Below are 25,963 nucleotides of genomic sequence, written 5' to 3'. Positions count from 1 at the left end.
CCAGGCCAAAATTAAAAATGCTAACTGAGATGCACTCTAACTTGGATGCTATAACAACTATGGTGTATAAGACAGAAGAGAGACTAAGTGATCTAGAAGACAGGCTGATAGGAAAGAAGTTGAGGAAAAGAGAAAAACAGCTAATAGCCCATAAAGAAAGGCTTCAAGATATCAATGATGCCATGAAACATACCAGTGTCAGAATTATTGGGGTGTCTGAGGTCAAAGAGAGGGAGAGAGGGCCGAAGGTATATTTGAGCAAATCATAGCTGAGAACTTCCCTAATCTGGGAAAGGAAACAAGCACTTAAATCCAAGAGGTAGAGAGGACCCCTACCAAAATCAATAAAAATAGATCAACACTCCAACATACAATAGAGAGGGTTGCATATTTTAGAGAAAAAGTGAAAATCCTGAAAGCAGCTCGAGACAAGAGGTTCCTTACTTACATAGGAAGGGGAATCAGACTAACATCAGACCTATCCACAGAAACCCAGCAGGCCAGAAAGGTCTGGCATGATATATTTAGGGTAAAAAGAGAAGAACATGGATCCAAGAATACTTTATCCAGCAAAGCTAGCATTCAGAATGGAAGGAGAGATAAAGAACTTCCAGGACAAACAGAAATTGAAAGAATATGTGACCTCCAAGCCAGCCCTGAAAGAAATATTAAGGGGGATCCTGTAAGCAAAGAGAAATCCAAAGAGTAACATAGCCCAGAAAGACACAACGACAATCCACAGAAACAGGGACTTTACAGGCAATAGGACGGCAATAAACACATATCTTTCAATAGTTACTCTGAATGTAAATGAGATAAATGCTCTAATCAAAAGACACAGGGTATCAGATTGGATAAAAAGGAAAGACCCATCCATATGCTGTCCATAAGAGACTCATTTTAGACATAAAGACACATCCAGACTGAAAGTGAGGGGGCGGGGAATCATTTATCAAGCTAATGGTAGTGAAGATGTGGAGAAAAGGGAACCTCTTGCACTCTTGGGGGAATCGAAGCTGGTACAGCAACTCTGGAAAATAGTATGGCGGTTCCTTAAGATGTTAAAAATAGAACTACCCTACAACCCAGCAAATGCACTACTAGGCATTTGTCCCAAAGACTCAGATGCAGTGAAAAGAAGGGCCACATGCACTCCAATGTTCACAGCAGCAATGCCCACAATAGCCAAACTGGAAGGAGCCAAGATGCCCTTCAAGAGATGAATGGATAAAGAAGATGTGGTCCATATATACAATGGACTATTACTCAGCCATCAAAAAGGATAAATACCCCCCCCATTTGCATCGACATGGATGGAATTGGAGGGGATTATGCTAAGTGAAATAAGTCAAGCAAAGAAAGACAATAGTTATATGCTGTCATTCATATGTGGAACATAAGCAATAACACAGAGGACCATAGGGTAAAGGAGGGAAATCTGAAGGGGGAGAAATCAGAGAGGGAGATGAACCATGAGAGACTATGGACCTTGGGAAACAGACTGGGGGTTTCAGTGGGGAGGGGTTGGGGGAGGGAATAACAGGGTGATGGGTATTAAGGAGGGTATGTGTTGTGATGAGTACTGGGTGTTAATACATAACTAATGAATCATTGAGTACTACATCAAAAACTAATGATGTACTACACAGTGGCTAAGTGAACATAAAAAAAAGAAAAAAAAAGCTAATGGACCTCAAAAGAAAGCTCGGGTAACTATCTTCATATCAGACAAATTAGATTATAAACTAAAGACTGTAGTAAGACATGATGAGGGACACTATATAATACTTAAAGTGTCTATAACAAGAAGATCTAATATTTATAAATATTTATGTCCCCAACATGGGAGAAACCAATTAATACCAAAGTAAAGAAACACATTGATAATAATACATTAATAGTAGGGGAGTTCAACACCGCACTCCCAGCAAAGCACAGATCATCTAAGCAAAAGATCAACAAAGAAACTAGGGCTTTGAATGACACACTAGACCAGACAGACTTCACAGATATTTACAGAACATTCCATCCTAAAACAACAAAATGCTCATTCTTCTCAAGTGCACATGGACCTTTCTCCAGAATAGATCACATACTGGGTCACAAATCAGGTCTCAATCAATATCAAAAGTTGGGATTATTCCCTATGTATTTTTAGACCACGGTGCTTAGAAACTTGAACTCAATCACAAGAGGAAATTTGGAAGGAACTCAAACACTTGGAGGCTAAAGAACATCCTACTAAAGAATGAATGGGTCAACCAGGAAATCAAAGAAGAGTAAAAAAATTCATGAACAAATGAAAATCAAACCACAGCTGTTCAAAACCTTTGGGATACAGCAAAGGCAGTCCTAAGAGGGAAGTACATTGCAATACAAAAAATTAGAGAAAACTCAATACACAAGCTAACCTTACGCCTAAAGGAGCTGGAGAGGGAACAGCAAATGAAGCTTAAACAAAACAGGAGAAAGAGAAATAATAAAGATTAGAGCAGAAATCAATGAAATATAAACCAGAAGAACAGTAGAACAGATCAATGAAACTAGAAGCTTGTCTTTTGAAAGAATTAATAAGACTGATAAACTTCTGGCCAGACTTTTCCAAAAGGAAAGAAAAAGGACCCAAATTAATAAAATAATGAATGAAAGGGGAGAGATCATGACCAACACCAAGGAAATACAAACAATTTTAAGAACATATTATGAGAAACTTTATGCCAACAAATTAGGAAATCTGTAAGAAATGGATGCATTCCTGGAAACTTACAAACTACCAAAACTGAAACAGGAAGCAATAGAAAATCTGAACAGATCCATACTGGAAAGGAAATTGAAACAGTACTCAAAAACCTCCCAAAAGCAAGAGTTCAGGGCCAGATGGCTTCACAGGGGAATTCTACCAAACATTGAAAGAAGAAATAACACCTATTCCACTGAAGCTGTTTCAAAAAATAGAAATGGAAAGAAAACTTCTGAACTTGTTCTATGAGGCCAGCATTACCTTGATCCCAAAACCAGGCAAAGACCCCACCAAAGAGGAGAATTACAGACCAATATCCCTGATGAATATGGAGGCCAAAATTCTCAACAAAATCCTAGCCAATGGGATCCAACAGTCCATTAAAAGGATTATTCACCACAACCAAGTGGGATTCATTGCTGGGATGCAAGTGTGGTTCAACATTTGCAAATCAATGAACATGATAGATCACATTAATAAAGAAAAGACAAGAACCATATGATCCTCTTAATTGATGCAGAAAAAGCATTCGACAAGATAGAGCACATTTCCTGATTAAAACTCTTAAAAGTGTAGGGATAGAGGGAACATACCTCAATATCATAAAAGCCATCTACAAAAAGCCCACAGTGGATATCATTTTCAATGGGAAAAACTGAGAGTTTCTCCCTTAAGGTCAGGAACATGATAGAGATGCCCATTCTCACCCTTGTTCAAACTTGTACTAGAAGTCCTAGCCTCAGCAATCAGACAACGAAAATAAATAAAAGGTATCAAATTGGCAAAGAAGAAGTCAAAGTCCCTCTCTTCACAGATGACATGATACTTTATGTAGAAAACCCAGACTCCACCCCAACATTGCTAGAACTCATACAGGAATTCAGCACCATGGCAGGATACAAAATCAATGCACAGAAATCAGTTGCGTTTCTATACACTAACAATGTGACTGAAGAAAGAAATTTAAAGAATTGATCCCATTTACAATTGCAGTAAAAACCATAAGATACCTAGGAATAACCTTAACCAAAGAGGTAAAGGAACGATACTCTAAAACTATGGAGCACTTATGAAAGAAATTGAGGAAGACACAAAGAAATGGAAAAACATTCCACGCTCATGGACTGGAAGAATAAATATTGTGAAAATGTCTGTGCTACCCAGAGCAATCTACACATTCAATGCAATCCTTATCAAAATACCATTGACATTTTTCAAAGAGGTGGAACAAACAATCCAAAAATTTGTATGGAACAAGAAAAGACCCTGAATAGCCAGGGGAATGTTGAAAAAGAAAACCAAAGCTGGGGGCATCACAATGCCTGACTTCAATCTATATTACAAAGCTGCAATCATCATGGTATGGTAATGGCACAAAAACAGACACACAGATCAATGGAACAGAATAGAGAGCCCAGAAATGGACCCTCAACTCTATGGTCAACTAATCTCTGGCAAAGCAGGAAAGAATAGCCAATGGTGAAAAGACAGTCTCTTCAGTAAATGGTGCTGGGGAATTGGACAGCCACATGTAGAGGAATGAAACTGCCCATTCTCTTACACCATACACAAAGATAAATTCAAAATGGATGAAAGACGTAAATGTGAGAGAGGAATCCATCAAAATCCTAGAGGAGAACATAGGTAGCAATCTCTTTGACCTTGGTCACAGCAACTTCTTGCAAGACAGGCCTCTAACGACAAGGGAAACAAAAGCAAAAATGAACTACTGGGACTTCATCAATATAAAAACTTCTGCACAGCAAAGGAAATAGTCAACAAAACTAAAAGGCAACCTACAGAATGGGAGAAGATATTTGCAAATGATATATCAGATAAATGGCTGGTATCCAATATCTCTAAAAACTTATCAAACTCAACACCCAAAGAGCAAATAATCCAGTCAAGAAATGGGCAGAAAACATGAACAAACATTTCTCCAAAAAAGACATACAAATGGCCAACAGACAAATGAAAAAATGCTCCACTTCACATCATTTGGCATCAGGAAAACACAAATCAAAACCACAATGTGATACCACCTCACACCAGTTAAAATGGCTAAAATTATCAAGACAAGAAACAACAAATGTTGGTGAGGATGTGGAGAAAAGGGAACCTTCTTAAAATTTTGATGGGAATGCGGCTGGTACAGCCACTCTGGAAAACAGTATAGAGGTTCTTCAAGACATTAAAAATAGAGCTACCCTACAATTCAGCAATTGCACTGCTAGGTATTTACCCCAAAGATACAGATGTAGCTGAGATGTCCTTCAACAGATGAATAGATAAAGAAGATGTGTTTTAGGGGTGCCTGGGTGGCTCAGTCGTTAAGCTTCTACCTTTGGCTCAGGGCATGATCCCGGCATTCTGGGATCGAGCCCCACATCAGGCTCCTCCACTGGGAGCCTGCTTCTTCCTCTCCCATTCCCCCTGCTTGTGTCTCTCTCTCTCTGTCAAATAAATAAATAAAATCTTTAAAAAATATATACACAAAGTGCTTAGAACAGTGTCTGGCAGATAGTAAGAGCATAGTTCATATGCTCTCCTGTTATCACCCAGTCAAGCTACAAGCCCAGAAACTGATATGGTCACCTTTTTTTTTTTTTCTCATTCATACTCCACCTAGTATCAAGTTCTGTTAGTTCTTTCTACCTCTTAAATAACTTTTTTAAAAAAGATCTATTTATTTGAGAGAGAGAGAGAGTACACAAGTATGGGGCAAGGCAGAGGGAGAGAGAGAGAAGGAGAGAAGCAGATTCTCTGCTGAGGGCAGAACTATTCCTCAGACCCTGAGATGACCTGAGCCAAAACCAAGAATCAGATGCCTAAATGACTGAGCTACCCAGATGACCTTATCTCTTAAATATCTCAAATATTTACTTCTTAACCCACCCCATTACCTTTGTCTAAACCAGAGTCATCTCTTATAGATTTCTTTATCTGTCTCCTAATGTTTCTCCCTACTTCTAATAGTGCTAATTTTCAATGTATTCTTCTTGCTGTATACAGATTATCTTAAACCAGGGGTTGGCAAGCGATGAACCACAGACTCATTACCCTTATTTATAAATGAAGTTTTCTTAGATCACAGTCATACCCATTCATTTATGTATTACCTATGTCTGCTTTCACACTACAATGGCAGAGTTGAATTGCTACTTACATCTGGCCCACAAGCCTAAAATGCTTAGTATCTTTCTTAAAAAAAAAAAAAAAGAAAGAAAAGAAAAAAAGAAAAAAGTCTTTGGAACCCTATCCTAAAGTCAAATATGAAAATTACACCCCTGTTTAAGACATTTCAATGATTTTCAGTACCACTAGGAAAAGTCCAAAATCTTTAAAATTATTTTTAAAGCACTTCATACTCTCCCCTGCCAACCTCTTCAGACTTCTCCCTAGCCACTGCCAGACACCAGTTCTTTAAATACATTTTCTCTCTTACTCCCAATGCTATTAACTCTTTCTTAAAGATTTTTATCTCTGCCTTGATAACTCCTACTCATTCTTCAAGTATGAATTTAGTTTACTTGCTTAAAGAAGTGTTTTTTGCCTCCCTCCAGACTCGATTGAGTGTTCCTATCTCTGCACTTCCTCTAAATCACGTCTTTAAGTCATTACCTAACTATTTGCATGAAAGTCCCATATCTATCATATTCACCATTATAACCTTAAAATTTATTGCAAAGCTTAGCACAGGTATATCATATATAATTGTTTAATGAATGAATTAATTAATATAGCATAATTCCAAAAACTTCTTACAGCCATCTGCAAACCTAATCAAGGAACCTAATGTTTCTTGGCAAAGATAACCTGGCATCTGATTCTTCTGAGTCCTCCTTGGATGACTGGATTTAAGAGTCTCTGATTTGAAGGATAAGAAGCACCTGGACAGAACCCCATGTGGAAAGGAAGGCATCCAATTGCCTATATTTGGGACACAAGCTGACCTCAGAATTGACTGTTTTTGCTGCAACATTATTATTTTTAATGATAGGAAAATAAGTAAATTTTATTAAACAATGGTGAAAACATAAAGGCCATACCAGCCTATGATCGCAAAAACACTACCAAGATTTTTTACCTAAATTTGATACTTTGCTTAAGATAATTAAAAATGATGGGATGACATAATCTGAGCTGTGACTCTTACGTGCTAAGCAGAAATACCATGGGAAGGCTATGAGTCAAGAATCTTGATATTGGTCAAGAATGAGAAAGCAGAGGGATCTAGAGCTCATACTTAGTTGAATGCAGTTAATTTCTTCTCCAAAAACATCCCAATTAGTCTGATTATTTGGTGACTGAGACAGGGGATCTCAAAAAAGACTCAGCCATCATATTCACTGCCCCTGAAAGTTTTCAAACTTTTACAAAGAAAATTTCTGCCTTCAAACATTTTGCATATTATGTAGCTAGCAGTGATCGCCCACATTAGTGACTGATTTCTTCTTTTTTTCTTTCTTTTTTCTTTCTTTCTTTTCTTTTCTTTTTGTTTTCTTTCTTTCTTTCTTTCTTTCTTTCTTTCTTTCTTTCTTTCTTTCTTTCTTTCTTTTGATAAGGGATCATAAAAGAAAAAAATAACTTTGGCTCAATAGCTTTTTTTTATGATGACTTTTTATGTGCTTTCTTAGAGAAAAGTTATAAAACTTAGTTCTTTCAGTTTCCATCAAAGATATACAGTGTTTCCTTCTTTTTTTGTGTGCAAGTCACAAAGGAGCCATAACTGTATATATTTTCACATCAGATGTAAAATTCATGTCTCACTTGTGACTTATGCAAGGAAAATAGGAAGCTCCATTAGACAGACCTACAATTTGTCTATAAATGGTGATTTGCAACTGGGGAGTACTTTCCTTTGAAATCATTAAATCTTTATAGCTAAGTATTCCTTCTGCCTTGACAGATTCTACACATTACCTTATCATATGTATAAAAATGATCTTTAAAAAATATCTTTAATGACTGCAACAATGGCCAAAGTTCATCCAACACTTTCCTTACTTTCTAGAACTATATTTGGAGGCACTTTTTATCCTGTCACTTCAATAGCACATAACAAAAAGCTTGTGTCAGAATTTCAATGCAGCTTCACATCATCTTTTGCTGTTATTAGCTGATATTTTTGAGCCAAATGAATAATGCTGTCCTCAGTATACCATTAGCTAGAAAAAAACTCCTTTATCTTCTTTAAGTTGCATTGCTTATTCTGCATGAAAAGCAAATGTATAGTTGAATAGATATAATTTCAACAAACTAAAATAGGGAAAAACCTAACTGTGCTCTGGCTTACCATCAAAGCTGACATTCTACTCATCCTTTCAGTATAGCTAAAATCAGTCCTATTTTTAAGCAACAATCCCACATTCACATTATTATTGAAAAGAAATTTGCTTTGAATAATAATATGAAACAGGTTAAAATCTTATTGTATGCATAATTTTTAAATCCCACATGCCTACAAAAAATGAATGAATTATTCTTGATTACAGATAAGTCATTTGAAAGCAGCAAAAATATTTGATTTCACCTAACTCATCATGGACAAAGTAAATGACCATGGGGTATCCAAAATACTTGTAAAAAGTGAGCACTGCCAGTAGGCTCATGATTACTATCTCATTTGATAACATACGTATATTATTGCATACAGAGATCTTTCGAAATAACCTTTCAGTCACTCCATCAATACTTTTCAAAATTTTCACATTCCAAAGCTTCTAACAGCTTAAAGGCAAACATTTTAGGATACTAATCTTGAGGAAATGAGAAAGACAAAAATGGAAGTAAACAGCATTAAAGCTTTCATATTTTGAAAATATCTTTATTTGAAGGGAAAATGCGCACTTTCCATAAACTTGCCAGTGCTTTCCTGCATACATTATGCAAGGTAGCATATCAGGTTATGTGAAGTTCCACCAATCTGCCATACTATCTCATAGTTTTCTGTGTTCATGTACATGGGTTTTACTGCCAAGAATATACTTTTGCTGCTTGGATTAATTTACCTCATCCTTCAAGGCTCACCTCATGAGTCATCTCTTTGGGCTGCATTCCCACACCTCTCAGTCTAATATAAATAGTCTTCTTGACTGTGTTCTGTTAACACTCTCTCCTGTATTTGAAACATTTTGTTCATTTTTTTTGTCTTTTCAATTAATTTATGGATTTCTTAAGGCATTATGTCATTCATTTTATTTATTTTTATTTCTAATATAGGTCTGGCATATAGTGAAGTTCTCTTTATTTTTTCCTTGTTAAATCGCCCTTTTAATTTCCACTTTTTCCTCTAAAGTAAAAATCATAACAATGTATCAGAGGGTTTATAATGTATGTAGAAATAATGTGTATGATAAATACAGCACAAAGGATGGGAAGGGAGACATGTTAGCATATTGTTCTCAGGCAAATACTGCATACTTTAGAACAACCATGCACACATAAAAAAAAAGCTATACTTAATAAACCCATAGAGGACTTTAATGAAATACTAGAAAAAAGGTTAATTAATAGAAAATAAGGCAAGAAGGCAAAAAAGAAACAAATAATTTATGGGATAGACAGAATATTCATAATGCTAACTTAAACCCAATTGCAGATAATTATATGAAATGTTAATTCACTAAAACACACCCAAGGCAGACAGTGTCAGACTGGATAAAAAAGCAAGACCCTGTTACATGCTATCTGCAAGAATTCTGTTTTAAATTATACGTGTGTGTGTGTGTGTGTGTTGTGAAACCCCAAGTTCAGCTACTTGTCGCTGGAAAAGACAATACTCAAGAGACAAGTTTTGACTAGAAAAGAATTTGAACTTTATTCAGCCACCTGGGGAGAAGGTGGATGCTTGTCCAAAAGTCAACTCCAAGGTTTCTGCCTGGTCTGGGGACTTATAAAGGGGGCTAAGGGAGTTAGTCAGTAAAAGGAGTGCAGTGGTCTGCAACATTTCTTTATCTCAGTGTTTGGGGGTTTAGCAAGGGGGGGTCTGGTTCTTATTTCATGATGTGCAGGAGTTCTCTGTTCTTTCTGCAAGGGAGGATAACCTCTACAGATACACAAAAGGAGGTTATTAAAATCATTTGCGTGACCTGAAAAAAAAACCACAACAGTTTGCTAAAAAAAAACATTGCTAGGCTAACCAGAAAGCCAAGGGAGCTTCAAACAGACTTGCTGGTCTCTGTGGCTTGGAAAAGTTTTGGACCTTCACTCCTCGAGGCCAGTACCCTGTCTGCTACTGATCCAGGGACATGGGTCAGCAAGTAAGGAGTATATTATCTTGAAGCAAGCTAACCCTTAAGACTGGTTAGAGTGCTCTTACATGTGGGTATAAATATATATAGATTTTGCTAATCTGTTAGGTGTGAAATGGAATTTCATTGTGGTCTAAATTTGCATTTTTTCTAATCATTAATGAGATTGAATGCATTTTCATGTTTCTTGATCATTTATGCTTCCTTTATCTTTTGCTCATTTTTACAAGTTGTTTTTCTTACAGATTTGTCAGAGTTCTTTATTTAATGCATTAGTCTTTGTCAGTTATTTGTGTGGCAAGTGAATTCTCCCAGGTCGTGTCCTTTAATGAAAATAAATTGTTAATATTAATGCAGTCAAATGTATCAATATTTTTGTGGATAGCAATGTTTTAAATATTGTTAGAAAAATCATTCCTTTCCTACAAGGATATAAAAACATTTTCCTATACATTTTTCTACAAGAGTTACCACTGATTGAGGAAAAGTGAAACTGAAGGATCATGTGGAAGTTTTGGTACCTGAATGATGTTTGGTACATCATTCTTTCCTTATTTTATTGGCCAGAACTCAATCACATGCCCCTGACTAAGGGTTGCTAGAAAATAAGGTCTAATTACATGCCAGGAAGGAAGGGAATGTGTGTTTTGAACACTTAGCCAGTCTATTCTTGTTAAGAACATTTGAATTCTTCCCACACATTGAATGCATTCACCCTTTTTCCAAGGGAGACAAACCAAATCCCATCTGGTCTCTGCGTCTACTTGTGTCCAAGATTTCCAGATCTCCATCAGGTCCAGATATGGATTATCCAGATTCTCTAACATATGTACTTAAAAGATAAATTCTGTGTCTTTACATATGGTGGAACAAGAATTGATTATCCACAGAAAACATTCCATTCAGAAAAGAAAAGAATGAAAGAACCAAACTAGTCACTGATGACACAAATATAAATTCTCTTACAAAATCATTCATTTTAAAGGCCCTCTTCCTTGGGTGTGGGGTGAATATGAGGAAGTTCTTAATTAGACACTGATATCACTCTTTGGAAGAAATTGTCTTGTTTACCCTCCAGGGTATCTTGGCTCTACTATGACATTTCCCTTTTTGTTTTATTCCATGGCCATAATTGAAATGTGTATTGAGGAATATTCCCTCCTTGCAGGTTCAAATTTTGCAGCTCAAATTCCTGTTGGTCTACATTTGGAAATCTAAAAATTTGTTTTCAGGCTCAAATACTCAGTGTTCTGTTGTTGCTTTAAATTCAGACTCCTGCTTTCTTTGGCAATGCAGTTATCTCAATGTCTAATTGGCTTCTGACCTGTTTGCTTCCACTCAATCCCATCTACTAGTAACTTCATTCAAAGTTACTCCCTAGGAATAATTAAGTTAGCCTGCTTTTTTATCTCAATATACTGGCAGCTACCTTGAAGCCACCAGGTTCTGTTGGGAAGACCAAAACCCTTAGCTTTGCCATGGGGTTGATTTTTAATGGCCCCTTGGTATATCTTTTTATTCTTATTTCCTACTGTCTCGGATCTATAAAAAATGAGACTTTCTAATCTAGTTCTAATCAATTATATATTGCCAGAGTAATGCTGCATAAGAAAGCACCCCAAAACTTAGCAGCTTAAATCAATAACCATTTATTATTTATAACAAAATAAAATTGGTTTTGTGGTTCTGCTGACTTGACTCAGACTGAGCTGATAACAGCTGAACTAACTTCTAAATGGATCAGCTCTAGGGTCCATTGGAAGCTGGTTGGCCTGGAATGTCCTTTGCCTAGACAACGTGGCCCTGCTCTATGTGCTCTCTCAATCTCCTGCAAGCTAACTTAAATGGTTCTCATGGCAAAGTCAAGGGCACAAGAGAAAGAGCAAAAGCACACAAATCCTTGGAAAGCTACATTCTAATAGCCAAAGCAAGTCATAAGGCAACCTAGATTCAAAGTATTGGTTAACAGACTCCAGCTTATAATGATAAAATCTGCAAAATCACATGGCAAAAGATGCGCATATAGAGAGTAGTTGAGAAGACCATTTTTGCAATTAATCTGCTTTACTGACCAAGGTCTCACATTTTGCAGCCTTTCTATTCTCATTAATTCTGCTGCCAGTCTATCCAGTATTTTCCTGACCTCGTCTTATTTTCCTAATACTTTGATGAATAAAGCTAGTAACAATCCACACACACTTTTAATATTCTATTTTCTAACTCCTTCACTAGTCTATGTAAGCATATCAATGACCTTTCCACACTATCAAAGATAAAAGTTTTACCAGATTGTTTTGCCACTACATAACAGGGTCTTCATTTTCTCATTCCCCAGTATCAGATCCTTATCTTTTTCATCCTGACTATTCCAGATATGTTATGTCCTATTGTGACAGTTACCCATTTTTATGCCAATTTCTATGTTAGTAAAGTAATGTTAGTAGATATAATAAGCATTCAAATATTAGGGTCTTAGCAAGATAAACATTTCTATATCATTCACACAGAATCCAAAGAAAGTTATTGATTGGCACTGGTGAGGTAGCAGCTTGACACTTTGAGCTACACAGTTATTTAAAGACCTAGTCTCTGCTATCTTCATCCTTTGACTTCCAAAATTGTCCTGGGCATTGATATCCACCTAGGCAAAAGAGAAAGAGAATAGAGACTTTGGGGGAACAATTATACTACATTTTGGGGTCAGAAATCATGGTCAGCATCATGGTCATACCTATTTACATAGGAAAAAAGCAAACATGTGTCCAGGAGAAAATGAAATGGATTTGGGGGAGGGCTGAGCTTCCCGCTCTTTGCTATATGCTACATTTGTTTGGAAAATTATACTTTTTTAATAATTACCCTATTAATTTTACCATGCATTCTTAAAGTCTAGAGTTAATATCTTAACCATCCTCCCCAAAGCAAAAGAACTTTAAGACATATTACCTCTCTACTCATTCCTTTTTAATTACATGCTCTTTTTGATCAATAAAATTCCACCCAAGATTTATTTTGACAAAAGTTAAATTTCTTCAAAAATTTGGAAAACACTAAAATGATATTTGAATTACACAATTTAACAAAAAATACATCAGAGCTAATTTCTAAACTTTTATCATAAATAAAATATACCTTTTTATAGACATGTAACTTTCACAATAATTCATCCTATATTTAGCTACAAAGATTGATTCAACAAGTTCCAAAAAGCAGAAATGGTACAACCCACTCTCTCTAAATATCAAAACATGGGGTGTGGTTATGTTTGATATCAGAGGATGACAGTCTTATACGCTTTTATTATTAACCATAAATAATAACTATATAGGTCATTCAGCTCAAAAAGAAGTACAATATAAATGTGCTGATCAAGAAAAAGGAATAAATAATAAAATAATGGAAACTCCTGAATTCAAACAAAAACAAACAAAAACAGCTAAAAACTCAAAATTCTTATTTTAAAGACCATTAAAATAGATAAAATCTAACAAAGTAAATCATTTGAAAAATCATTATATCTAACATTTATTGGATACTCACTATTTGCAACGTGTTTTGCTAAGTGATTTATAAGAACATAAATCACTTAATGCTCAAAATAATATTGAGAATCATTATTTCATAAACATCTATTAAGTTCTATGTGCCTAGCACTCTATGAGATGCTGTGAACATACTGATGAACAAGAGAAATAATGCCACTGCCCTCAAGATATTTACATTCTGAAGGAGCAAATAAATATGTCCATTTTACAAATGGAGAAATTAGATTCATTAACTTAGATAACTTTCCTAAGATCACATAGCATTTTATGTTCCAGTTGTATTTTAACCTAAATTGCATTCCTGAAATTCCATACTCAACCAAAATGCAAAGCTTAAAAAGCCAGGGGGTGGGGGGAGTTATGGGGGGGAGAAAACATACACTACTAAAATTATAAAGGGGATACAAACATCTTCATCATATTATTATAATTTTTTTTGCCTGTTTGTTCTGTGCCAAGTACTTTAAATAATTAATGTTCACAACTACTCTCTGAAATAGGTCATATTATTTCCACCATACTTTACATTTGGGGGAACTGAAGAAATAAGATACTAAATAACATACAGTTGCAGAACTTTTTTATCCCCAGGAAGTCTAGCTATAGAAACCACACTTAACTACTATGACAATGTGCAACCACTCATGATTAAGGAATTTTTAATAACTTCAAACAATTATTTATGCAACTTACTGCTAAAATATTGAAGTTAGGGATGGAATACTTGATTTTCTAGGGAAACATGAATTGCCAAGGTTGACACAAGCAGAACACAACACAATTAAGGAAAACTGGAAGAAACTAAAAACATTATCAAAAAACTAACTCCAGTAATGATGGCAGACCCAGTTGACTTTTTTTGAAAATCCTATCGGTGTCCTAAGGAACATATAATTTCCCTACTATTTAAGCTATCAGAGAGAGGGGAATATTCTGACATATTCACTAAGCTATCATCCCTCATTATGATACCAAATCTGTCAAAACTAGCTTGTAACCAAACCAACCACTAACTCACTAACAAGTAAGCACACACAAAAACCAACAAAACTAATAAACTAAAAATAATCTCACCTTTGAATATAGATGAAAAATTCTATTTAAAAAATTACAAATTAATACTCATACATATTAAAAGAATGATATGCTATGCCAGTGTAAGGATTATTCCAAAATGCAAGGCTCAATCTTCTTGGATGTTGGATATATGTACCTACCTGAATAAACAAGAAAAGCCGTCTACTCTAATCCAGAATTTCAATTCTATGCCTTATTCCTAAGGAACAAATCAAAAAGGTGTTCAAAGTACACAGGTGTTTATAATAGCATTGTTTATAATAGTGAACATTGCTGTCCCTTCTATAAGGAAAAATTAGTGTAAAAAAGCCTTAGACTTAGGAATTATAACCTATGGTAGAATGTTATAAGAGCTTTGAGTTATAAAAAATGCACAAAGCATTTATATTTAAAAGAAAAAAAATCCCTGCAGACTACACAAATAAAGACTTTGCTGAAAAAGAGGCATGGGTCTCAAAGGATTAGTAGGATTTTAACAGATATAATTGGAAACACACAGAGATATGTTTCTGGGTCAGGAGATATGGAAGGAAGTAGTGAGAAATCAAATTGAAAAAGTAGACTGGGTCCAAACCATAAAGTGCATTAAATATAGATAGTAATAAATAAATCAGTGGGACAGAACGGAGAAGACTGAAACAAATTCAAGTATGTGAGACCAATTATATGACAAAGACAAGATACCAGATATTGTAGAGAAAGGAGTTTTACTTTAATGGCACTGAAATAACTAGTTATATTCCCTATCTAACACCAAAACATGAATATAATCCAGATGGATTAAAGATCAAACTATTCAAAACAAAAACAAAAAACAAACAAACAAAACCCACAAAATACAGCCAGAAACAATGCAAACAATATGGACATAAACATGTTTACAGATAGTTTTTTAAACAAACAAAATATAGAGGTTGTGAAGGAAACTATAGATATGTTTGTTTCCCCCAAAAACGTTCATAAAAGTGTATTAGAGATGCCATCATAAACTAGTACACTGAGGGAGAATTTTTCTGAGAAACAAAGTCTTAGTGGCTCTAATACACAAATGAACTCTAAGAAATAAATTTTAAAAATACAAATAGGCAAATAGAAAAATAAAAGAAAAAATAGGGGCGCCTGCGTGGCTCAGTTGTTAAGTGTCTGCCTTCGGCTCAGGGCGTGATCCCGGCGTTCTGGGATCAAGCCCCACATCAGGCTCCTCTGCTGGGAGTCTGCTTCTTCCTCTCCCACTCCCCCTGCTTGTGTTCCTTCTCTTGCTGGCTGTCTCTCTCTCTCTCTCTCAAATGAATAAATAAAATCTTAAAAAAAAAGAAAAAAGAAAAAATAGGAAAATAACACAAGCAAACAATTCACAGAAAAGCAGATGCAAATAGCCAATAAAAGTCTAAAAAAAGTTCAGTCTTCTTTGAGTTCAGAAAAATATTAAAGTAGCAACAAAATGTCATTTTTTACTTTTTGATACTGACAAAAATTAAACAGATTGATCACATAAAATGGTTGCAAGGATATGGGGAAACAGCCTCATATGTTACTGATAGATATGGAAACTGCTACTATATTATTGAAAAACAATCTGGTAGTACTTATTAAAATGAAAAATGTGGGTGCCCTTTGATCCATCAATTCCACTTTTGTGAATGTCTGCTGCAGAAAATAAAAGCAATAGTATGTGATATATGTGCAAGGTTGTTTAGAACAATATTGTTTTTTAGTGGCAAAAAAAAAAGAGGAAAAAAAACTGGGACTACACTTAATGCCTAACTATAGGGGATGGTTCATTAAATTCTGATACATCTATATAATGAAATAATATGCAGCTATTAACTAGAATAAGTCAGGAGTTTATCTTGAATTTGATTTTTTAGTTATAAAGTATCAAGTATAAAACTTAGTTTTTTAAACAAAACAAAAATAACTCATCATTTGTGTATATATATGCATCATAAAGACAAAGTGGAAGATTACATGTAAACTGTATTTGTTGTTGCAAAAAGAAGATATTTGTGGAGGTGGGGGTAAAAAGAGTTCTTAGTTCATTTAGTTTATGAGTCTTTTAATGTCTTCGAATAATCATAAATTACTTTTATAATTTCATCAAATTACTTTGCCATTCAAATAATTTTAAAAGATCTTTTTAAAATAAAGCATAATGTATTAAAATGTATAAAATATTGTCTCTGAATTACTTTACTGAAATATGAAAGAAAAGGAAGCTATCTGCCTTGAGTGTAACTACTTACCAGACAATACACATGGAAAGTGAAGTATATCAACCAGCACGTGATCCTTAATTGTGATTACACTTTATTTCACTCAGCCTATTAAGTGCTTAAATTACCAGATAATAGAATCTATGTTCCTAATAGTGGAAAGTGTATTAATGGTATTTTTGCTCCTTATTGTAGCCCAGTTCCAACAATCACATGGATGAAAGTTAATGGTTATATTCCTAGTAAGGCACGTCTGCGGAAATCTCAGGCAGTGCTGGAAATACCCAACGTGCAGCTGGATGATGCAGGCCTATATGAGTGCAGAGCTGAAAACTCACGTGGAAAAAATTCCTTCCGTGGACAATTACAAGTATACAGTAAGTGCTCTCCGCAAAGCACATTGCTCTAGTCCCAAGAGTCAAACTGAAAATGCAAATTAATTTGAACTAAATATTGTTTGTTAGGTAACAAAAAAAAAAACAAGTAATAATTTATAATCATACTTCTTTTGCATGGTAAAGCATCATGTAAAATTACCATATACACAGAAATGCTTTAAATTAAAAATGAATGAGGAATTATCAGCTGCTTTGTACAGAGAGTTGATACACTTAAAAATGAGATGTTTTCCTGTCATCAAAGCCATTCTCTGATAAGTTAAAACTCTTGTAACCTCATTAATTCATTCTTACCCTTGGCCTGAGTCAGGAGTTTTAATCTATTGCCCATGAACTAAACCCTGCCCAGCAGTCACTTTTTTGTAAATAAAATTTTATTGGCATGCAGCCACACCCATTTGTTTACATATTGTCTATGTCAGCTTTTGCTCTGCTGTGGCAGAATAAAGTAGTTGAGACAGAATTAAGTAGCTGATTTGCAAAGCCTAGAATATTTGCTATCTGGTCCTTTACAGAAAGATATGTTTGCTGACCCATGATTTAAATTAATACATCTAGAAGATAAATATCCTTTACAACCTACAAGCATTTATATTGTCCAAAATGCCAACCAGGTTGCATGTAAGAATTGGGAAAACCTACTTCAAAAATATCTACAATTTCATCTTTACTTCTAAGGATCATAAATTGTATCTACTTTTCATATTTGCTTTTATAGGATATATTATGCATAATATAATGGGCAAGCGATAGTATTCTTATTTCCTACATGAAGACGGTCAAAAAAAAAAAAAAAGGAATACTATAGTCCAGAGCATTGATATAAGAAAATTCAGATGCTTTCAATATGAAATTATCCAAATTGCATATTTGGCTGAATCCACCAAGCAGCTACAACTGTCACTGCATCTTAAGATCAGTTCTCCTAAAAAGCCTTCAAAGGAACTCTTAAAGAATAGCCTGAAATATTAATATCTGAATTCAACCTGCCTTTTCTTTCCTTATCTCTAATAACTCCTTTAGGATTTCAGCAGTCCAAACTTATTGAATCTACCATGCACATTTTATTCATTAATTTATTCAATTAATATTTATTAAGTGCCTGTTATTGCTCTACATATTAGCAGTAGAGCTTTCAAGGAACTCATGATCCATTGAATTAGATGAAAAACAAACCCCACATTAGAGCAGAGCATGCTGTCTGCTTTGATAAAGGCATGTGCAAAGAATTATGGGAGCAGAGTCTACTGCATTCTACTGGGATGATTCAGGAAGAGATTTCCAAAGATTTCCTTAAGCTTTTCTTTAAAGGCTAAAGAGAGAAAAGCATCCTGGTGAAAAGACATAGAGTCATTTAGAAGTTTGTAAGATTGAAACACTAGCACTGGTTTATTTTTAGGTCATGGGTATTATAGTTTGATGAAACTCACAAACTGTTCATGATTTCTTATTACATAATTAAGTCAACTGTCCATAGGGAAAAAAAAATTGTTGCTTCTGTACCACAGTGAACAATAATTAACATTCAGATCATATCAGTTTGATTCAATTAGAATTATATCAGTAACATTTATATCATATCAGTTTATCCTCAAAAGTCTGAAGTGATACTAGTGTGTCTCTACAGATAAAAATCTGATACTGAAAGACAAGTGTTCAACCAGAACCTTTCCACTCAGAACACAAAAAAATGCAACGAGTGCCTGTTACTCTTAAGGCTATTTGGGAAAAGTTCCAAATCTTTCTGTGTGGTGAAAAAATGGCCCACACCTAAGTTGTCACGAGATTTACAGTTTGAGACAGAAGCTCCTATATGGCTCTACTCTACCACACCCCTCCCCATCCTAACTACTTGATTCATAGCAGTAATGATTATTTCCAGGAAAATAGAAAAAAAAATGATTTCACTCAATATTACTGGTTTACTTTAAGAGAGTACACTACTAAGAAACAAGGTGTAGGCTCACCTTGTCACACATAATTTGATGTACACTGTAGGCCAGGTAAGGACAAACCTGCCCAAAGCATGCATCATTTTGGATAGAAAATAATCAAGATTGTAGGCTAGAAAAAGAAACGGCCAGCTTGCTACTCTGGTATATATTTCTGACAGTTTGGGAAGGTGTCTGGAGAATTTGGCCTTTCACTGTAGCCAATATTTAGGGTGGTTTTCTATTCTGCTCCTGATTTTGCCTGGATAGTCCCAGTTTATGTCTGTACCACTGGGACAATTACAACAAGCTCTACCTCACTTTGAGAAGTATCTTGATTATTGCATATTCACCCAATTTGTACTTTTAAATCTGTTGCCTTTGACATAGATCATTTCTCCTCACGCATCAAACTCTGTAGAAAGTAGAAAGAATCTTGACTAGCATTTCCACTTGACTGGCAACTGATACAGAATAACATGATACATGAATATTCTACTGTATCCATGGTTTGTACTTGGAATGTTCTCCTTTCAGGAGAATGGATTTCTGTTGGAAGCTCTATAACCTGAGCTTCACCCATTGGAATAAGTAGAGGCTGACACTTTTTACCCAAATTGCTGATATTCACAGAGTACTGAAAATACAGGATTTTTCCTGTTTTTCACTTTCTTTTGGAAAGTGTAATTATGGGAATATTTTATGTGTTCAGTTAGATATTAGATTCAATGGTGAACCAATTTCCAAGACAGCCTTTCAATCTCTCTAGTCTTATTTTTTTTTGTCAAATCATTACAAAATAAGTGCTGATATAGGTGGTAGGCATAAATTTAAGTCATATATTTTATTATTTATAATTCATTATAATTTATAATTATAATTATATAATATATTATAAACATAATGCAACAAATAACATAAAGTCCATGGTGGTAAAATAATAAAAAGTGGCTCAGTCAGTTAAACCTCCAACTCTTGGTTTCAGCTCAGGTCCAGAGATCAAGCCACAAGGGACATGGGGCTCCACACTCAGCAGGGAGTCTGCTTCTCTCCCTCTCTCCCTCCCTCTCCCTTTGCCCCTCGTCCTGGCTCACACATACATGCACTCTCTCTCTCTCTTTCTCTCAAATAAATAAATCTTGGAAAAGACCCCAAAATTTTAGTAATAATTGAAACTTAGAAAAACTGCTTATTTACTCGATAGTCTTTTGTATTTTGTTTATAATACACGGTATTATATATATATGGTATTTTATTTTTTTTAAAGATTTTATTTTTTTACCTGAAAGAGAGTGAGAGTGAGAGAGCACAAAGCCAGGGGAACGACAGAGGGAGAGGCAGAAAAGAATAAAATCACGTATATGCCAGTTTTTAATGAATCTATTTCTTTGGTAAAAAAAGTATTTTGAAGAACAGCTACTGAAACAGATTTTTGGATTTAACATGGCAGCTTTCCCAACAAGTTTACAGCACCATAAAGATGAAGTGGCAGACACAGGACATGCTGCTCACATTTACCAATTTTCTGGCTTTTAAAGAAGTGTTTCAGGAATATAAAGCCTTAAAAGAAGGAAAGGGATTGGATTTAAGCAACTGTTTAGTGGTGGCTTTGTGTAAATCTCCTTCTATAACAGTTTCCCAGAAAGATCTGCAGCCCTAGGCCCCACCTCCAGGCAATGAGATCTTTCAGTGTTGCCCAATAGACTGGGAAAGGTTTTGGCTAAGAAGAATGTGACAGAAGAATTCATATTGGAAAGACTGACTTTATTCTGCAATTCTTTATTAATGTTAAGTATCGGTGGGTCAAAAGACAATCATCTGATCCTCCTGAGACCTATTTCTCCTGTAGCACTTTCTTGTGTTCAGTAACCCTAGTCCTCCTTCCTGAGTCCAGGCCTTTCTCAGAGGCCTCTGAGTCAGGCTCCCCTGGAACAACCCCAAGTCCAGCATTCCACCTAGGGCCTCTTCCCCAATATACAATGTCAGTGTGTCAGCATTTGGAAGAACCCAGCATCTCCAACTGTCTTTGGCCCAGCAGGCTCTGCATGCCCCACCTGGCTTTTTGTGCACTCACAGCTTTCAGTTTCAGTCTTGCAGTCTCAAAAAGGGTTTTTGACTATTTGGGAGATTTATCAAGGGTGTTACTCAAGCCAGCTGCCCCTCTTGAGATTTCTGAAGCATCTTCTATCACAGCTAGTCTTGGCTCTAGGAGTCAACTGAGAGCTGTCCTTGACCTAAAGCTATGCATGAAAATCAATTCCTAGTATTATATTTGTAGTTCTTGAATTACTGTCTCCTGCTGGTCTTGACGTAGTCCCACTGTTTCTATAACTGTCTTTTAAGAATTTTTGGAGGGCTCCTGGGTGACACAGTTGATTAAGCGATTGACTCTTGATTTTGGTTCAGGTTATCATCTCAGGGGAGAGATCAAGACCCGTGTTGGGCTCCACGCTGAACAAGGAGCCTGCTTAAGATTCTCTCTCCTTCTCCCTCTGCCCCTCCTCGCTCACACTCTCTCTCAAAATAATAATAATAATAATAATAATAACATCAATAATAATAATAAATTCATTTTTAAAAAGAATTTTGGAAAAAATAATTTTATAGATGAATAATCAGGCTAACCTAGCAGATAGAATTTTGGAATTACTCACAAAAGATCAGAGTATTATGTTCTGTGTGCTTTTTAGCTGTTAGTACTATGAAAGCAAAAATGCTTTCTATGTTGGTGTTTCTATTTTACTGGGACCCGTGAATGTATGTGTACGCTGGACTAAAAGCATAGTCCAGGATAAAAGCTATCCCTTTCTTATAGTGTGTTGTGTTTCCACAGGTTTGTTTAAACCCTTTCTGTCTAAATCAGTTAATTAGGTTTTCTGTTGGGGTAAGGGCTCTGCAGTTTCTTCACCCTGTCAAAATCTTCCTACCATGGTGGTGTTCCACTGGTCTAGCTAAGCTCTAGTAGGAGAGAACAAACAGCTTTCCTGTTAATCTGTCTACTTTAATTTAGTACCATGTTTGATAAAACATTACTGACCAAAAAACACAGATGTCACAAATCTTTTTAAAAAGAAGAAAATGTAATAGTTCAGTTCCCAATGTGTAATATATATATTACATATATATGTATTTTTACATATTTATATATATGTAAAAATAAGTCTGTACTGACTTTTCACTTGGCTCTTATAGTCTTAAAGGATGAGCTAGAGACTCTGCGTGTTTCTGTACTGATGTGCTTATTAAATACTTTTGTACCATGAAAAATAAATAAAGAAATGAAAGTAGGGAGAGATTAAGGGACTAATGAAGGGAACAAATAGTTGCCAGGAACTTGTTTTAGGCACTACTGCAACTACTAGGTACTTTACATGCATTAACTTACAATAACCCTCAGAAATTAGTAATCCTGCTTGACAGATGGGGAAAACAAGGCCTAGAAAGTTTAAGGAGCTTATTACTATATGTCCCATTAATAATAAGCTATAAAACCAGATTCCACCTTAGAACTGGCAGTAACACCAGAATCTGGCCTCCAACTATAAGCCTCTGAGTGAAATATTGAGGAGTTGAGCTAAGGCATGGGATAAGAATGGATGGAGAATAGTTAATTCCTGTTTACTCAACTTTTATTAATATTAGAGACAAATGAAAATCTTCACGATTAGTTCTCATTCTCTGTTTCTCTTTTCTCCAGAGTTGTGTTTTTCTATATTAGGTGTGATTTAAAAAGTATTTTAGCTACTGGGGTGCCTGAGTGGCACAGTTGGTTAACTGTCTGACTTTGGCTCAGATCATGATCTCAGGGTCCTGGGATCGAGCCCCATGTCAGGCTCCTCCACACTCAGCAGGGAGTCTGCTTGTTCCCCTGCCCTTCCCTCTTCTCTCTCTCTCTCAAATAAATAAATAAAATCCCTTAAAAAAAGATTTTAGCCACTGAAATACACTAAATATTTACCATAGAAGTTAATACAAAATTATATATTCCTGATTGAAAATTACATACATGAAGAAAATTTTTTTCAGTCCTATTTCTTTGGAAAATGTATCTCACCTTGAGTTTTGTTGTTATGACAATGATACTATATATATATTCACAGTTGATAGAAAATGAAGTTCATGTTAATGCATGAGCAATAGATTGAGGAGATAAAGTAAACAGTATTTACAACCAGCATATCATCATAGTAGCCAATTGAATAGAAATTACCATCTATAGCTTACAGATAATACTCATTAAAGTAACTCATTCATAGTCACATATTAGAGCAAGGACTGGGTAGCATTGGATTTGAACCTACATTTACCACCAACTGTATAATCTTTCCAGGATACCATGTTATCCCTCACTGGCCCACAGATGAGAATCCTAGTATTGATAATGATTTGTGTGCTTAAATATGTTCACTCTTCAACACTTTAAAATACAGGAGCAATGAAGGAGGCCAATAACAATTAGCATTTATCAATAGGGGTTTTGAGAATTTCTAATGACAAGAGATAATAAGCAAGAGTTTCTTTATGCACATCTGCTTAGTGTTTTTAAAAATGTTACCTGGAGACTGATCTCAAGCTCAAATGTATTACATAAATAGTTATCAATATGCACTGCATCTGGTGAGAGTGTAACAGCATCTGGATTTAAAGTGCCATTCTTTTACCCCCTAAAATAGGCGGCCTAACAAAAGATAGATCAAGAAGTTACTAGTTTTTTGTTTATTTAATTCTAGGGGCCTATTATAGGCCATTTTTTATTTGTAGAATTGTTAGTAGAGTGAATTTGACTATTTTAATTGCATGTCTGTCTCATCTACTAGATTTTGAGCTGACAGCAAACACACACTGTAACATATTGATATTCTCAGTGTTAAACATTGTGCCAATAGTGGTGTCCAATAAATATTTGAAGAAGAAAAGGAAGGAGAAATTATTTCTTTTTAATTTCATTCATCAATTGTTGGTTCCTATGACAAATTCATTGTGGAATAAGGACTCTAAATTAGGCCAATTTTATAGAGTAATCTAAAATATGTTTGAAGAAATGTTATTTTGATTTCTAATTTTTCTTATTTCCTAGATGACACAATCTATTTTTATTCTAATAATCCTTTCTTTCCTAATTTTTCATTTTAGTGCCTTTTTATTTTTTATTTATTTATTTTTTAAAGATTTTATTTATTTATTTATTTGACAGAAATAGAGAGACAGCCAGTGAGAGAGGGAACACAAGCAGGGGGAGTGGGAGAGGAAGAAGCAGCTCCAGCAGAGCAAGGAGCCCGACGCAGGGCTCGATCCCAGGACTCTGGGATCATACCCTGAGCCAAAGGCAGACGCTTAATGACTGAGCCACCCAGGCACCCCCATTTTAGTAACTTTTTAAGATCTCTTTTCAATTTCTATTTAACTCCCATTAGCTGCATCTACCAGCATGAATTATAGTGCATTAAGGGACATATCAAATACAACTAACCTAAAATAAAAACATAAAAATATACATATATAACTAACCAATATCTTATAATTAATTTTATATGTGGGTCAGTGTTATGTCTAAAATAAATGTACCTGTCATATCAACTTTGCTTTTGATAATCTTGTTATCTAGATGGGTGTCAAACTATAAACAACTAAAAAATCCAATAGCAGTTTAAGTCAGCAACAGGAGTAACAAGCTACTATGGTGATTATTTTCCAAGTGATTAAGAACTAAACATGTCCAAAGAAGGTGTGGATGACTCCCTTTTGAGTTTAGAGTTAATAAACCTTATATAATTTAGACTAAATGGTGAATTATTAGTATAACTAAAAGAGACAATGAAGAGAAGGAGAACATTCCACGTGGATTTAAAAATTTGAAGAAGATACATAGTGTGCTTGGGAGATAGCACACCTGTATACTTACATTTACTTAGATTACAAGGGTCATGAGTAGTATGAAATAAACTGGTAAAGTAGAATAGGAAAGTATACAGAAAGTCCTAATGAGAAAGTAGAGTTTAATATTGCTTTTGTATCTTACAATTCCTATCAGTATTTTTAGAATATATGACAGAAAATTATAAAGGGAATGGTTTTAGAAGCAAGTCAGAATTAATATTTGAAGATCATGGTGGTAAGATTTTTGCTTGACAGCTCCTAGGCTTGAAGTTGAATCACGAGTGTGTTCAAAGGTCTACAAATTCTGACTATGCCAAAGTAAGGCTCCTTAAAGACCAAACTATATTGCCTGGAAGACCAATGGGCTACTGAAAACAAAATTCCAGTTTAAAGACCAGTAGAAGGCAAAACACATTACAAATGCAATAAATGCTTCCAATTCATTTTTGAATCTGCCAGAGTGGAATGAGAGAAATGTATGCTGTCTGAAGTCAGAAATATCTGACTTTGAAAGTGGTTACTATCCCTTACTAACTGTTTGACCTTGGGTAAATTTTTTTAACCTCCCTGAACCAAAGTTTCCCGATTCATAAAATTAAATATGTTTGTTTTAAAGATCAATATTACAGGGATTAATTGATAATGTAGCTCAGTGCCTAAAACTAGAATTTAATAAATGAGAGAGTTCCTTTTCTCTTGCTCCTTCTCCTCCCTTCTAAACTAGTAGGTTTTGGACATCCGTTGTCCCTTTAGACCCACTATTACAGTATTCATGTGCATTTTCCATCAGTACATCTTTTTTCCTTTCTTGTGCTATCATATCCTGTAGCACTGACTTTAGATTTCCTCTACCACAATATAAACTTAAAAAAAAATGTAAGACATAGATGCTTCTATATACCGAATAACTTCTAAGACTAAGAAAGGAC

The 25,963-nt window shown here is 35.1% G+C and overlaps 1 protein-coding gene across 1 annotated transcript in view; it reads left to right on the top strand.

Annotated features, from left to right (window-relative positions):
• Window positions 1-25,963, top strand: part of CNTN5 (contactin 5) — a gene marked incomplete at its 5' end in the record, with an annotated part of 603,858 nt that overhangs the window by 266,926 nt on the left and 310,969 nt on the right. Inside the window, one exon of the mRNA XM_008688424.2 lies at window positions 17,024-17,205. Coding sequence (XP_008686646.2) covers window positions 17,024-17,205 — 182 coding nt within the window. The remainder of the gene's footprint in view (window positions 1-17,023; window positions 17,206-25,963) is intronic.

This window comes from Ursus maritimus, unplaced genomic scaffold (genome assembly GCF_017311325.1).
Source record: "Ursus maritimus isolate PB19 unplaced genomic scaffold, ASM1731132v1 scaffold_16, whole genome shotgun sequence".
NCBI classification, from domain to species: Eukaryota; Metazoa; Chordata; class Mammalia; order Carnivora; family Ursidae; genus Ursus; species Ursus maritimus.
Note: the sequence above shows the minus strand (reverse complement) of the source record. Positions and strands in the feature narration are given on the sequence as shown.